Consider the following 16,580-nt stretch of genomic DNA (forward strand, 5'->3'; position numbering starts at 1 on the left):
CGCTTGACAAGGGGGAGAGCAGCTCAGGGAGAGCTGAGAACTTCGCCTGAGGGCACATATCTGTGAAGGCAAGGTGTGACACCCAAAGGCAGACCCGAGAGCATCTAAGGAAGACTAAGGCCCTTTCCTTCATTCCGAGTCTGCTTCTGCCCCAGCAACGTGCCTCTCACACTGGGCCTGGTCGTTAGTGCTCACCTAGTGGCTCCTCCAACTACACAACAAAGTGGCTTCAGAGTCGGGACTTCTGACACTTTCTTGGATTCTTTACTCTCTGGACACCCGCCACTTACGGGCTGTGGTGAGAGTGTGCCTGTTGAAACCTTTATGCATAGTAAGCACATTAGAAAAAACAACCCCCAATGAAACCTGCTGCCATGGAGTCAACTGTAACTCACAGCAACCCTATGGCCCAGGAGCAGAACTGTCTCCACGGGGTTCCCAAAGTTGTAGAACTTTCCGGAAGCAGACTGCCTCATCTTCTCCCTCCGGAGTGAGTGGTGGGTTTGAACTGCTGACCTTTCAAGTTTGTACTTTAACCACTGTGCCACCAGGGCGTCACAATAAAGACACAGAGGCCCCCAAAGGTGGACGCAGCTGCTGACCCAAGTCAATTCTATTGTTCTTGGCAATGTGAGCAGAAATATACTCGGGGCTGAGTAAGCAGAGATGATGCTAATCATGTGATTTTGTCCAGGGGACCCAGCATGTCTGAGCTGCTGCGCCTAGCGGCAGAGCCAGCCACCCTGACAAAGACCCGCGCCGCGGCACAGCTCACCTGCAGCACCCGGCTCATCCACTGGAAACTGTCTTCCTCGGAAGCATCGGGTCTTTGCTCGGCCACCACCACAATGCGCTCATCATAAAACACAGACACAGAAAACACAGCAATTCTAAGAGAGACAGATCAAACGCATCAGGACACCCGTCACAGCCAGGCCTGTTGGCTTTGCTTCGTGGGAGTTAAAGGGAGGGGACGGTCCCACCCCGTGACCCAGAGATGAGCGGTTCAGGAAATTCCGCACTCGTTCCCGTCACTCACAAAACCAAAATCCTTATCTCCGTGGGGCTGACACGTGAGAGAGGCAGACCAGAACGGCAGACAAAGCTGCTGGCACATGGCACTATGCATGCACCGGGAAGAAAGTAAGGCGGGGGGTGGAGGGTGGTGTTCAGAAGGGTGTGCTATCCACGGCAGGGTGGCTGGGGAGGCCTCCCTGAGGAGCCAACACTGGTGCAGAGACCTGGCAGAGGCGAGGACGGGAGCCATGTGAAGATCTGGAGGGAGAAGGGCTTTTCCAGGCAGTTGGAATGCAGAGCGAGAAGGTTCTGAGGTGGGTTTGAGGCACGGCCAAAGGGCCAGTGTGCCTGCAGCAAAGGGGTGGAGTCGAGAGTGGTCCCTAGAGGCCAGACAGAGGCCAGGGAAGATCTCGGCAGACCACGCAGGCCCAGGGGAGGAGGATGGGCTTGGTTCCCAGTGAGGGCTCCTCTCCAATGGCCCCACCTGGTGGGGCATGCCCAGACCCCTTATATAAAACAGCAAGCCCTCGCTCGGCTCACTCCCCACATAGGCTGTCCCTTTCCTTGCTGGAGCAAGAGGGGAGCTGCACCAGCGCAGAGCCCGGCTGTTTGGGTCACTGCTGGGTCTGGCGCGTCAGGAACAGTGGCACGTGGTCGGCACCCAGTATGTGCAGGATGAACGGCTGTGTGGAAGACAGGGAGGCCCCTGGGGAGTGGAATATGCCAGCGAGCCCTCTCCTTCCTGTCTTCCACACCTCCTACTGAACAGCGACCAGAGTGTCAGGCACTGTGCTGTGCGCTGAGGCAGGAACTAGAGCTTGGACCAGACAGACCTGGCCTCGTAAGAAGGCACACTCAGAAAACCCTGCTTCTCGGGTTTCACCAACACTTTTCTATTTCATGACTGTTTTCTTTTATTGTATTTTTTTATATAAATCATTTTATTGGGGCTCATACAACTCTTATCACAATCCACATGTACATCAATTGTGTAAAGCACACTTATACATTTGTTGCCCTCATCATTCTCAAAACTCGCTTTCCGCTTGGGTTCCTAGAATCGACTCATTTTCCTTTTCCCCCTCCCCCTCCCTCCCCGCTCCCCTCTCCCTCATGAACCCTTGATAACTAATAAATTATTATTTTATCTTCTCTTACACTACCCGGCGTCTCCCTTCACCCACTTTTCTGTTGCCCATACCCCAAGGAGGAAGTTATACGTAGATTCTTGTGATCGGTTCCCCCTTTCTACCCCCACCTTCCCTCCCGCACCAACACTTCTTAAAGAACTAACAGGACACTAAGTTTGCTTTGAGGATGTCTGTCTGTCTGTCTGTCTAATCTATCTGTCTTATCTATGTATCTATCACTGTAACCTCCTGAATAGGATATTAAGTACTTAGCTACGTAACGGGCATCTCCTCTTGTATTACACAAAGGAAAAGAATACCTACTTGACTCTGTCTCTGGCATTTGAAATCGAACAGTTCAGTGCTAGGCTGGAACCCGTGTTAAAACGGGGCAATACTTTGCTCAGCAGTGAGTCAGAGAAATAACCCTTAGGTGCAGGTGCCTGCAAAGCAGCATCTCTCCCAACTAGCCAGAATGGCCATGGGAAGGCACAATAAGCTCAACGTTTTAGAATTGTCACAACAAACGATAGCTGAAGTTCAGGCTATCGTTAGACATTCATGTCTGATTCCTCTCAGTGACAGCCACGGAAGCAGGTGTCTCATCAGACACGTGCAAAGCCAAGCTTCTGAGATGCTGCCCCAAACATAATCTAGCCGCTTGGGAAGAGAAACGGCAAAGAGAAAGATACCTTTCGAGGCCACTGGAAGCGACAACAGTTGAACTTTGTACTACTCACCTTCCCCTGTAAACAGTCTTGATGGATTCAACAGCCAATCCAGTTGCAACAATATCATCAGCATTGTGCCTGCGACCACTGATCATGAGCAATCCATCCATCTTTCCAACCACAAACACCAAACTGCCCTGAAAGGTAACCAGGATTTACATGGTAAAGTAGACATTTCCCTCTCTGCTTGAAAAAAAAAGAAAAGAAAACGAAAACAAAAAACTCAATGGATTGTCCCTGCTGATCACACGTTATGAGCTCATGTTCTTTCCCCAGTCCAGGGGTGGATGTGGAGGCAAAAAATGTAAATTGAATCCAGGAATTAGGAAGCAATTGGAAGAGTTTTAATACAAGAAAGGTGTTTTGGGTTTTTAAGGATGATGTTTCCATCTGCACGATGAGATTGTTTTTGTTTGCTTTTTTAACACAACAGAAGTATGATGAGGTAGCGTGAACTTGGGTAACAGAAGCAAAACCAAGAAACAAACCAGCAAACCCTGCCGGCTCCTTCATGACAGCCTCACAGGATTCCGTGCCCGTCTAACCTCTCTGGCTAATGAGAATTTATTCTATTTGATGAGTTAAAATGCAAATGGTTGGATCTGTCATATCAAAATAAACACGGAAATATCACTTACTGGCCCAACGAACCCCAGTAATCCTGACCGGATGAATGGCACCTCCCCAACAGGGGAGCCCGAGGAATTCACTGGGATCACCTAAGAGCAGGAAAGAGGAGGAAAGTGTTAACTCTTAATTTCTCCTTCAAACAAGTACTTGATTCTTTGAAAGTCTTAAACAAAAATTACAATATGCAAGCTGAAAAAGGAACATGATGTAAATATTGAACCCAAGAATTCAACTCCCTGGATTAATAATTCCCTAGGGGCAGGGCAGAAGTTGTGGGGAAATGAGGTGCTAACAGCTATGAAAAAGAAGAAAATGTTCTGAAATTGATTGTGGTGATGACTGCATAACTCTTCTTAATATGAGTTGCATGGTATGTGAATTCTATGCCAATGATTTTTTTCTTTAAAGGGTTGCACTATACTGACTGCTTTTCAACTTGCCTTTCACATAATATTCCTTGGGCAGGATGGTGGTGGTGGGGGGTGTGGTGTGGTGTGGTGTGTGTGTGCGCGTGCGTGCGTGTAGGCACAGCACAGCCCTCCGAGTCTGGTCTGCCACTCACCAGTAACATGGACCTTGGGGAAGGCCCTGGGTTTCCTAGAACCTCGGTTTCTTAAGCTATAAAAACAGAGCCCGCGATGCCCGGTGAACCGCTTCCATACGGACTACACAGAAGAAAACCCCCAGGGGCGTGGCTGCCCGGTGGCAAACAGGGTGCTAGGTGAATGTGCTCTGCCACACAGGAAGCGCAAATGGAAGGATGTGCTCGCATGAGCCCTGTCCAGGGGGACAGATGACGTGACCACACCGAGGCAGATTAATCCCAATGACAAAATGCAAACTATTAATTGCCCTGCCCTGATTTCCACAGCCTCACTAAGCACATTCCTCTTCACACTCTGGCTTGAGGCAGAAGTGTGTGAGGGAAAGTAAGGGCTAGTCCAGCTGCTATGCGCTACCTCTGCTGGAACAGGAGCTCTCTGCGGGGTTGTGTCTTATTTCTAAAACAGCACCCGGCTTCGAGAAGGCGCTCAATAAAGACTGTCAGCATGAAGGCATGAATAATGTGAGCAACCTGACCCAGCGGTTTGAAAGTTGTTTATTTTTAATTAGTAACCAGGCACTCTGGTTTAGCTCAGTCTTTCTAAGCTCAGTCTATTCTCTGAGCAATGGACCCATTTCCCCTGTATTCTCCGAATTGAGCTTTTAAGGTCCCAAAGCTCAAACCATGAAGAATTCCCCAGAGAAAATGCCACTTGGTGAGACCTCTTATCGGGCCTTTATTTAGAGATACTTGTTATTGCTGGATGTCATTGACGTGATCAACTCAGTGTCAGACCAGGGGACGGAGCAGCACTGCCCCAGAGGGTTTGCTAGGCTGGGATACTGATAGGGACAGAATGGCAAGTCTTTCCTCCTCGTGTCCCCCCGTGGGTGAGGACTGTCCATGCTGTGGTTTGCAGTTGAGCGCTTGCTTGCTTATTTAATCCCAGCACCACCAGAACTAGCATTTCCTGGGTGCCAGGCAATGTTTTAATTAAGCATGGTTACTATCATTCCTATAGTCATCCTAACAATCACGTCAGAGTTACTACCATTACTCCCATTTCGGAGAAGAGAAAATTGGGAGTGCAGAGGTCATGCAGCTCATTCAAGGCCTGCCTGTGAGGGGCACGGTCACGATGCAAATGCAGGCCGTCCGGCTCTATCGCCCATCACCCTCGCCTTGGGCTAGCCTGCCCCAGTGGTGCCCTGACCACACCAAACCGGTTCCCTGTGAAATGGCAAGATCATGTACCTCGAACGTATTTTTGGTCACACCAGCAAGTCCAAAGTACATCATGCCCCCCGTCCTGGAGCTAACACAGATTTCTCCAATCTCATCCGTCTTGCAGAGTTGGGGGGGCCCATCTGGCTTCACGATGCACATCATGCCTAGTACACAGAAAAGAGGGTTCAAGGCTGGAAGATTCTGGAAGACAAGAACTCCTCCCCTTGTGAGCCCAGGCAAACTCCATGTTTATCAAGTGGCATGAATGCAAAAGACAGGCCTAAAATCACATAGGTACTTTTGAAAGCGCAATCCAAGATATTCAAAAGATTTTTATACAAATGATTTTTTTTTAAACAACTTGACAAATAGAATACACAACAGGTGCACAGACGGACTCCGTCAAGGCAGTGACATAAGTTTTTAAATAACTGCCAAGCCCACTGGAGCAGTCACTCTGGTTTTGCCCGTGAGTGCCTAAGCACAGACCCGATGGCTCGACTGGCAGTGAAAGCAAGGTAACATCTGCCTCGCTGAGGCCTGGGCTGCCCACACAGCAGTCTTCACAAGGAATGAATCACACCATCTGCCGGAAGCTTCCGTGAAAGTACAGCCATTCACCTCCTAGACAGGCTTTGGGAATGGGCGACCACGTACTGAACTAAGGTTCCTGGTTTGGGGTCTCCTGTTGCCTCAGGCGCTGCTCTCTCTGATGACAAGCCTCTATGAAAAATCACACGGTGCCCTTCTGAACTCACCCCCAGGCATGACGTGTCCCACATCCTGGACCGTCAGCGCTGAATTTTTATCTTCAGTATTGACCCGTATAACCCCATAGCTCAAACCATTCATCGAGAGAATGGCTCTTCCCGGCAAAGGGGCCCCTGGAACTCCAGGCCTGCAAAGAAGAGAAAGCCGTCAAGGTTGGCACATTACACCGTCAAGGTCAGCACATTACATGGTATCGGAAAAGACTTTGAATGTGTACGGACATGGATGTCCTCTGTTTGGATGTCCAATTCCAAACACTCCCCATTTTCCCCAGCCAAGTACGTGATGTGAAAAACAGTCAAATCCACATGTGCAAAGCAGGGTCCCCTCTCAGTCAGACAGAGAACGTGAATCTCCATCAGCTGTTAAGAAGATCTTGGTGCCTGCCCAAGAGGTGGGCCCCGAACAGGAGGAGGTAAAACGTGGCACAGAACTGGCAATCATCCTTACTGGATCCGCGGAGCCCCGGAGCCCCATATCTACTGCCCGAGCAGTGCCCTTCATTAACCCTTGAGCCATTTGGAAACGAAACAGCATTTGAGCACTCGGGCTCGTGTAACGAATGCTGGACATGTGACCACAGGGACAACAGGGATCCTAAGGCACAGATGAGAACTCTGAGGGCAGGGTCGTGGTGCACGGTGGTCAAGTAATGGGAGGGACAGTGAGGGTGGAGACACGATGCAGGATGTCACCATCGTCACCGATGCGCACGTGGACAAACTGTTGAGCGAGTGCAGGAGGGGGGCTTCAAGAGGCTGGTGGAAGAATGGACTTGAGATTTTAGTTTTTCCACGAACTTTCTGAAGCTCCTTTGCACAGCTTGGTGTGTGTGTTTCCTCTCGCTCTCTCACACACACATGCACGCACGCACGCGCACACACTAACCTCCGAAAGGCAGCGTGTGACGATCCGACACCAGAAGAAGAAAAGGACTGCTAGCATCAGGTGGATGCCACCTCACAGCAACCCTGCAGCTCAGGGCCGAGCTGCTCCTGTGCGTTTCCCTGACTGTGGCTTATGAGGGCAGAGGGCCTCATCGCTCTCCCTCAGGGCAGCAGGTGGTTTCCAACTGCTGACCTTGTGGTCAGCAGCCCAAAGCGGAACCACTACAGCGGAACGCTGGGGTTCCTCGTCGTATGATTCAGGGAGACAAATGAATAGGAATGTCTTGGTCTCGGGTGTACTATAATTGTACTTTCCTTTTCTGACGCTAACCAAGAACGGTCTACTTCTAGTTCAAGTTGCTAGCTAAGGCACTTGAAGAACACAACAAGACATAAAAAGAACTAATTCAGAAAAACGAGATGAGTCTAAAGCGGATGTTCAGTCCCTGTTGCCATCTCGGGCAACGGCGGGCATAAGAAATGAGATGCTTCCAGCAGTCACGGCCGTGTTCTGGCTTATGAGGCAGAGTCAGTGAGCACCGTGTCAGCACCCGGTAGCAGTGTGTGTGCTGTCGAAGCTGTGGCACCCACGCCCAGCTCTGGGTGCCCCCAATGGTACCTGCGGATGGCCACCGTCATGGCTTCGGCCGATGTAGCACAGGGACAGATGGCCTCGGGCTTCAGCCCATGGCTTTGGAACAGACTCAGGAAGGCATCACAGGACGACACAGACCCTGAGGGGTTGGGACAGATCAAGGTTAGAGAGTTCATCACGGCTAGGGGAGACTGGCAGAGGTGGCGTGCCGATGGTGGCCTCTCACTGCGCATCGCTGATGCCACACAAACAGTTTACTCTGCCGCGGAGATGGGTCGATGCATGGCAGGGACAAAGGCCAGCTTCCCTGCCTGTGAAAAGGTCCTGCCACTGTTTACCTCTCAATGAAGATGTTCTAAAGACCTTTACAGAAAGGAAACTCACTGCTGCTGAGTTTAATTCTGACCCACTGCGACCCTGTGCGGCAGGACAGAACAGGCCTTGTGGGTTTCGGAGACCTTACTGCAGTGGGGAGCCTCATTCTCCTCCAGCAGAGCAGCTGGCAGCTGCTGTTCTTGTGGTCAGCAGCCCAAAGAGGAACCCATCACACTACCAAAACTCCAGACAGGAAGCAGGAGGCGTGCAGGCACACACGTGTTCCCAGGCCTGCCCGCCAGGACTACTCACAGGGATTAGCCCCATCAGTCACAATTAGCATCCGGAGGGAACTCAGGCTCACGTCTCTTTGGTCTCGATGCGCCATCATAGCCCAGTGCAAGTCTCGGCATTTCACCAACGCCACCTTGGCTGGAAACGCAAGAGGAACAACGTTCACGCGCAAGCACCTGGCGACATTTGATAGGTACTTAAAACACTGCAATTAGAATATATTTACTTAGTGTAGGTTATTAGGTTTCACCTGGAGAAAATACGAGAGTACCAACGGCATTCAAAAGAACCGTGCCAGGTGCAGGAGGCAGACAGAGCCACATCCAGGTGACAGCACCCAGGCTCAGCACCGTGCCTGCTCGCTGCAACCTCTGTGTGGGCCACAGTACCCATCCACCCGTGAGGACTCTCAACACAGAAACACCCCATCAATCTGGCCAGGCTCCTGGAGAGTTGGACTCCTAAGAAAGGGCATGCAGGCAGAGGAGGTCCACAACACAGCTGCTTCTATGGCAACCAAACCCTAAAGTTTGTTAAGCAGAGAATGGCGCCTCCTGGAGGGCAACATGAAAATTCTCAAAGACAATAATTCTTGAGCCAGTCAGGGTGCAGTATAGCACCAATGAAACACACAACCTTCTTCTATCCAGTTCAACGGTTCTCAACCTATGGGTCCCGAACCCTTTGGGGGCCAAACGACCCTTTCACAGGGGTCACCGATTCATAACAGTAGCAAAATGACAGTTATGAAGTAGCAACGAAAATAATAATATGGTTGGGGGGTCACCACAACGCGAGGAACTGTATTAAAGGGTCGCAGCATTAGGAAGGTTGAGAACCACTGCTCTAGTTCTTTAATGCTTCCTCCCCTGCCACTACCATGACCCCAATTCTATCTTACCAATCTGACTAGACCAGAACATGTATACTGGTACAGATAAGAGCTCGAAACACAGGAAATCCAGAACAGATAACCCCCTAAGGACCAATAAGGGGAGCAGTGATACTACAAGAGTAAATGAGGGTGGGGGGAGTAAGAGGGAATCGATCACAATGATCGACATATGGCCCCATCCCAGCAGAAAAGCACACAGCAGGAAAGTGGGTGAAATGAGACAGCAGTCGGTATAAACAAGGAAAAAAAGAATAATTTAAAAATTATCAAGGGGGCGTGGGGGAGGAAAGCCGAAAAATGAGGAGCGGATGCCAGGGGCTCAAGTAGAAAGAAAATGTTTTGGAAAAGATAATGACAACATATGTAAAGATGTGCTTGACAAAATGGATGTGTATGGGTTGTGATAAGAGCTGTAAGAGCGCCCAGTTTTTTAAAATCCCATAATTCCTTTTCATTTTTTTTAAGCCAGTCAAATTCAGCAGTGGGGGAAAGAGCATGAATCTAACCATCCAGTAAGTGAAGCTCGGAGACCAGAGTGCCTACCTTTATGGGTATGTACTCGCTGGACCCAGGAGAGAGGACAGGTCTTCATGACAGAGTAGGGGACACTGACGGTGTGCAGCTTGTTCATTATAGTCTGCAAGACAACGAGGGATGAGAGAAAAAGTCACACCTTAGACAGTACAAGCACTTTAAAATGGAAAGCATACTGTGTAGTTCATTTTAGTCATCTAAGAATCAAACATATTCTCTTTGGGGGCAGGAGAGGAAATCCAAAAGACTAGTTTATAAATGCTGAAGTAATCCTCCCTCCCACTGCAACTTGGGGTAGAGGATATTTACTTTTTCAGTACATTATTTTTTTTGACTGCCTGCCTGCCTCTTCTGTACATTGTTAATAGCCTCCCCGCAGTTCTACTGCATATGCAAATATTCTTTTCTTTTAACTTAAATAGTTGTATGGGCCTGAAGTCACGTTTTGAAATTTATTTTTATTATTATTTTTTATTAAATACTTTTATTGGGGGCTCTTACATCTCTTATCACACATTCATCCATTGTGTCAAGCACATTTGCACATATGCTGCCACCATCATTTTCAAAGCATTTTCTTTTCTACTTGAGCCCCTGATATCAGTTCCTCATTTTCCCCTCTCCCTCCCCTGCCTGCCCTCCCTCATGGACCCTTGATAAGTTGTAGATTATAATTTTCATATCTTACATTGTCCTCTGTCGCCCTTCACCCACTTTTCCATTGTTCGTCCCCCGGTGGCGGGGGGTATAGGTTGGTCCTTGTGATCGAATCCCCCTGAAGTCACTCCTGATGCCCAGCTCCACTCCGGGCTTTCCCTCTCTCCCTCCCCAGCAGTGACTGTGGTTATCACTGCGGCGTGAACACGCCCAGCCTTCTTCTATGCATCTATGTGCATTATTTGTTCTGCTAGCAACAGGCAGCATTTTGTAAACATGAAAGACATCATACTACCCATACAGCAACAACTTGCTTTTCCTTCTTCAATTGCTTCAGAGATGAGTTTGTGTGCTCTGGAGCACACAGATGACAAGTCTTTTGCAGGCTAATAAGCAGCCCTACAGTAGGGCGTGCACCACACCTAATTCCGGCATCCCCTAGCGGGTAGACTTTGTGATTACCAGCCATGTGGCAATGCACACCCCTGTCCTCGCTCCACTGGGTAGGAGGGCAAGTCCCGCTCTGGGGCAGCTACAGAAGGGCAGGAAGGGCAGGCCACAGGGAGGGTACAGCACACGTCTTAACAGATGCTACCCAGCTACCCACCGAGTGCTATTGTCCAGCTTGTGCTCGCCACGCACCACAAAAGGGAGGGCGCAACAAGGCAAGCAGTCAGGTTTCCCTGCTTCCTCCAGCAGGTCCTACCCAGACCTGTCAGGTATGCGGGTGGATAGCGCTGTGTGAGCTGAGGGGCCCGACCATTGAGTGCCCTCTTGCCACCCACACCAAGCTTCCCTGGGACCCGCATGTTGAAAAGACTTGGCTTGCAGGGTTGCTACACCCTGCAAGAGAAGCTGGCCACAGCACTCACCAACTACAAAGCCCAAAGGGACCTCTCCCCTCCCGGAGTGTGGCTCAGGTGACAATGCTTTGGATTGCGGGAAAAGGTGGTTTGTAGGCAACTCATTCTGCTCACCTTTTCCCATCTTGCCTTTGTATTCAGAGGCCATGATTACCCACAAGTCCTCGTAAGGGAAGGGGAGAAAAGGAAACTGGACCGGTTCCTAAAGGGCCGAGACCATGTCCGCCAGAGGACTGGGCTCTGACCAATGTGCAGGGTGACCTGGCTGATAGGAGACTCCCCTCTTCTTCTCTGACACTTCACTTCCTACTTTTACTCAGACTCCTGTAATGTGTAAGGGAGACAGACTAAATCAGCGGTTCTCAACCTGTGCATCGTGACCCCTTTGGGGGTCGAATGACCCTTTCACAGGGGTCGCCTGATTCATAGCAGCAGCAAAGTGACAGTGATGAAGGAGCAACGAAAATAATGCTGTGGGGGTGGGTCCCCACACACGAGGAGCGGTATGAAAGGGCCGCGGCATGAGGAAGGCGGAGCACCACTGCACACGAGGAGCGGTATGAAAGGGCCGCGGCATGAGGAAGGCGGAGCACCACTGCACTAAATGTTCTCCAAGGTCCTTTTCAGCTCCTGGACTCTAGATGCGCTCTCCCGCCTCCTAACCAGCACAAGGCATAGTCCTTTCCCATTTAGAATGTCTCCTCGCTTTCCCCCCAGCCTCCAGAAAATTCTCTAGAGGTGAATCTTGCTCACTTTCAACAAAACTCAGCTGTCACCGCTGCCATAAAGGCCCAAGCGAAGGAATTCATCGTTGTGTGGCCCTGTCCTGTCTTATGGAAGTGTCCCCCCTCCTTCTTCGTTACCTACTCTGTCCTATTAGGCATGGAGCTTGTGCACAGCGGTCACTCAAAACGTTTTGTCCAATGGAAAGGCTAGGTGTGATCAGCCGCAGTTGCCAAGGGCAAATAGATAGCTACGCCCCGCTTTCAGGAGAGGTAAGCCCTGAGCACGACTTCTCTTAACTGTGAATAAATGCGCCATCATTTTCAGACCCTGCTGGGCTCTGTGTGATCACAGAGGCTTCAACATTTTTGATTCTGACTTTTCCTACACACGTGTGAAAGGGACGCCCACACACAGAAGGGAAAACAGAATTGCAAAGGGAAAACGCCAAAGGAAAACAAATTGCATTCCCTTTTTCTTTTTTCTTCCTGATGACCATGTGTGTCACAAAGCCAAATCCCTCAGGAAAAGACTCCTGGTCATTTGGGGCCTTTCAAACAGGTACCGAGAGAGTCTGGTGGCACAGAATGTCCACTGACCGGAATTCGCATGTAAGGCCTCATTCTGAATAGCTTACCGCAAACATGCCGTGCCACAGGCCAGTGTCCTTCTTGAAGTCTAAAACGTTTACTACTGTTTCCCCTAAAAGAGATGGGGGACGACACAAGGCAATGATCATTAGTGTTAAGTAGGAAAAGGATGCCACTTCTCTCTACTGCAACAAGGGATTTGGTTTTCCTGAAGAGCCGACCACACGCTCTCAGGGGCTTCGGGCGACGGGATGGTCCCCGCGACCCCGCGACGATGCTGCGTTCACAGCATCCTGAGTGAGAAGATCCTTGTGCTCTTCCAAGAATCTCCAGTTAGGAAAGGAAGACCTGGTGATTTCAGAAACTCTGAAAAGTTTAGAAATATAAGCAAAAACTTCTAGGTTCCTTATGGTGTAGTGGTTACGCGTTGGGCTGCAATCCGCGTGGTTGGCAGTTCGAAACAACCACCAGCAGCTCTTGGGGCGAAAGACTGGGCTTTCTATTCCCATTCCAGGTCCGGAAACCCACAGGGGTCACAATGAGCCAGCACCGGCCCCTTGGCAGTGCGCTTGGAGGGTTTTTTTTTGCGGAGTGGACGTGTGTGAAGAGCATATGCCCACGGACACCTTGAGATCTCACACAACAAAACTGGCGTTCACTGCTCCGCATCTAATCTCTTCCCGCTTATATGATAAAGGAGAGAAGTAAAAAGGTATTGCTAGTAGGGTTCTAGTTTACACAAGCACAGTTTTATGCCAAACAAAATGTGTGCTAACACGCCCCTCTGATCAGTGGATGGTGCAGACAAGCCCCCTCAGTAAACGCTTGTCTTAGTCTCATGAAGCAGCCTCCAAAAAACAAGCCCCATCCAAACCGGGGCTTCTGAGGGCATCTGTTGGGACAGTTCCAACCCAGGCAGGGAGGTCAGCTCTGGGAATGGGGATTGTTTTTTGGATCAGGGATAATCTTGACAGACTTTCTTTAAGGACACAGGACAGTCCTGGGGAATGATGAGGAAGAAATCTTAAGAAAATGAAAAAATTATTGGAGAGGAAAAGGCCAGGAAAATTGCCCTAAGGGATTTCCCCCTCACCTCCCCCACCCCCAATCATGACAATGCACCCGTTCATTCTCTGCAGGTAGCAAGAGCTGTCCCAGGAGACTTTCATTAGGAAAACACCTGACTGCAGCCCGGTGCTTGTCCCTCCAGGCTTCTATTTGTTCCCCAAGCAGAGCACTGGAAAGAACATCCTGCGAATCCTTCGAGGATGTCAAAACTGCCAAGTGAGATTCCCCAGGGAAGTGGGGTACCAGTAGATTCCCCCGGGAAGTGGGGTACCAGTAGATTCCCCCGGGAAGGGTTGCAGAGATGCAAAGACCACCTTTAGAGGTGTGCCCAGCAGACTGAGATGGAGGCTGTAGCTTCTCACCGCTGACACCTTGGCTTTGTTTAATAAAGGTTTCCATGATTTTGTAGCAATATTTTCTTACTTCCCTCATATTACAATAACTTCAAATTGTAACAACGTTTTTTAATGCGCCATAGCATAATCTATTAGATGAATATGTTATATGTAATCAGTCTCTATTGTTGAATATTTTCACCTGTTTGTTACATATATGTATAACATAGACATACATGCAGTGAAGAACGCTGTTGCTCTATAATGCGCATATATTAACTTGTTTCATTTTAGAAAAAAACACACTAAAAAGAGTTAATATTGTACGGAACATTCTAAGACACTTAGTCATTACACAATATACAGACAAAAGACTTTTGGGGGTGGTTGTCTTCACTTATCCTCTTTGGTAGCTGAATTTAATTCCAAATGTAGAGCTGTGGGTCGCTACCCATCAGAAAGATGAAGATACCTGGTATTCTGCAACTAACGAAACATAAGGTTTTGATTAGGGACTTCTATTTCTGCATTCTCCACATCATGCTTTACATATTTGGTTTACCCAGAACTTCAGTCTGGTTCAAGTATAGCATATTTGTTATAAAAAAAAGAAAAGACGGAGAACAGTAAGCCAAGAATGTGTCTTAGAACATCTCACTCTGAACTTGGCTATTAAATGGAATCCAGCCTTGGACGCTCTGTTCACAGGCACACAGAGCTGGACAATGGGAACAGTCATGGGTACAGTCTGACCTTCAGAATAATTGCAGGCCTGGGACAGAGCTTGGCAGTGAGACAGCATCGCCAGCCGGGACACTGTAACGCCCATTACACTCCCATCTTTGCTTGTTTTATACTAAGGGGAAAAACACACAAGAAACACAATAAAATGGGTTATTTCAAATGCAATTCAGAGGTGACATAACAAGAATCCACCACCACCCCCACTTCCGACCCCTGCGAAACAAAGTCCAGATAAGTGGGCATAACAGGCTGAAGTGAGGACGTCTAAGTGAGCATTTAAGGCTGTGCACTTGGGTCCCAACTCCCCCCCAAGCAAGGGCAAGACTGGGGAAGAGCAAGACCCCGTACATGCATGTGCGAACAAGACTGAGAAGGTGAACCGGCCATCTGTGTGACACGCTGCGAAGCGTGATGAAATGAACCAGTGACTTGCGCGGCTCACTAGCAGCCCCATATCAGATCCAAGCCAAGCTGGGCACCTAGAGGTCATGGGTCTAAGATTCCAGTCCTGCCCAGGCGAAGCTCCCAGCAGAGGAGGGGAGACCTACTCAAACTCTGATTGGGCTTTTACCCTCCATACTGCAGGCCAGTAGTTCTTACCAGGATGATGAACTTTTGGGGTGTTAAATCAGAAAGACAGTTTGGAGACTTCATCTATCAACACTTCGTTAGCATGTGGCACCCTGGGCTTTGCCCTTTCTTGACACCTTCTCCCTTCCTTCCATCCTTCCGTCCGTCCCTTCCGCTGTCCATCCCTTCTGAGCTTGTTAAAGGCCCTGCACATCTTCCTCCTCTCTTTATAGTCTATTGCTCTCAGGATACTACATTCCAGATGGCTCCAATTCTCTAACTCCAACCCAGCCCTCTCTCCAAAGCTGTCAACTCACACATCGATTGTTCCCCTTGAATGTCAGGTAGGCCTATGAACCCCACTGTGTCCAACACTGCATTCCTCACCCCCCACCCCATGACAAACATCCTGCTGCATTTTCTTACACTAAAGGACACCACCGTCGTCCATCTACAGTTACCCACCATCCTGGCCAGTTCCCTTCCAGAGTCAGCTACCCAGTCATCCTCACTCACTGTCCAGCTGTCACGTGCACAGCAGTCACTGACGATACAACTGACAACGTCTCAAGTCAGGTACACCTTGGTCCTCGACGTACAGCACTGCCTTGAATGCTTTAAGGAGGCCTCCCACCGTGGAACCAGACGGTGGTAAAACCCGGTCTTCCCACTCCCTTTCCTGTGACCCAATCAATCTAGAGAGCTCTTTTTACAACACCATTTGCTCTCCTCACTGTTTTTAAAACCTTCTAATAGCTCCCTATTGCCCAGGATGCTTTACAGTAACTCATCAGCAAACTATCTGAGGACTTATTAGGCGGGGAATGCCTACTATTGGCTCAGGTAGAACCAGTCTCTCTACATTCTAGGTTCCTGTTATTCTTAATTAACTTGCGATTCTCACCTGGGATTTTCCTTCTGAGTCCCAGACCTTTAAACACGGCACCTGATTTGGAATACCCTTCTAGCCCTTCTTCACCTGACAGGTTCCTATTTGAGGACTTAACCTGGACTTCAGTTCTTCAGGAAACTTCCCCTAATGCCATCAAGCTCAGAGAACAAGTGAAGCTATGGCTCCCAGTAGCCTCCATTCATTTAATACACGTGGATTAAGCACTTAATAAACTCACAAGCACTTAAAACCAAACACTATCCTAACAGCTTAGGAGACTGGAGTAAACACAAGAGGCAAACTTCCTCTCTTGAAATTTATATTCTACTCAAGACCAGCATAAGCAAACAAATGTCTAGTATTTCGAGTGGTGTAAGTTTTGAAGACCAAAAAACGCAGGGGAAAAAACACTAGAGATGGGGTAAGAATGCTGTTTCACAGAAGGTGATTGGGGGAGGTCTTGTGGAAAGTGTGGCTGCTGAACCCAGACTGGAAGCAATTGGGGGTGGTGGTGGTGTGTGTGTGTGTGTGTGTGTGTGAGAGAGAGAGAGAGAGAGAGAGAGAGAGA

General features: G+C 49.2%; 1 protein-coding gene across 1 annotated transcript in view; it reads right to left on the reverse strand.

The window, feature by feature from the left end:
• The window catches only part of DIP2B (disco interacting protein 2 homolog B), a 129,188-nt gene that overhangs the window by 39,288 nt on the left and 73,320 nt on the right, over positions 1-16,580 (reverse strand). The window contains exons 13-22 of the mRNA XM_045287226.1: positions 14,560-14,662; positions 12,451-12,515; positions 9,580-9,673; positions 8,160-8,279; positions 7,557-7,671; positions 6,038-6,177; positions 5,307-5,443; positions 3,517-3,597; positions 2,888-3,015; positions 776-890 (exon numbers count right to left, since the gene is read on the reverse strand). Coding sequence (XP_045143161.1) covers positions 776-890; positions 2,888-3,015; positions 3,517-3,597; positions 5,307-5,443; positions 6,038-6,177; positions 7,557-7,671; positions 8,160-8,279; positions 9,580-9,673; positions 12,451-12,515; positions 14,560-14,662 — 1,098 coding nt within the window. The remainder of the gene's footprint in view (positions 1-775; positions 891-2,887; positions 3,016-3,516; positions 3,598-5,306; positions 5,444-6,037; positions 6,178-7,556; positions 7,672-8,159; positions 8,280-9,579; positions 9,674-12,450; positions 12,516-14,559; positions 14,663-16,580) is intronic.

This window comes from Echinops telfairi, unplaced genomic scaffold, assembly GCF_000313985.2.
Source record: "Echinops telfairi isolate 266 unplaced genomic scaffold, ASM31398v2 ScPeMD7_12;HRSCAF=54, whole genome shotgun sequence".
In the NCBI taxonomy this organism is placed as follows: domain Eukaryota; kingdom Metazoa; phylum Chordata; class Mammalia; order Afrosoricida; family Tenrecidae; genus Echinops; species Echinops telfairi.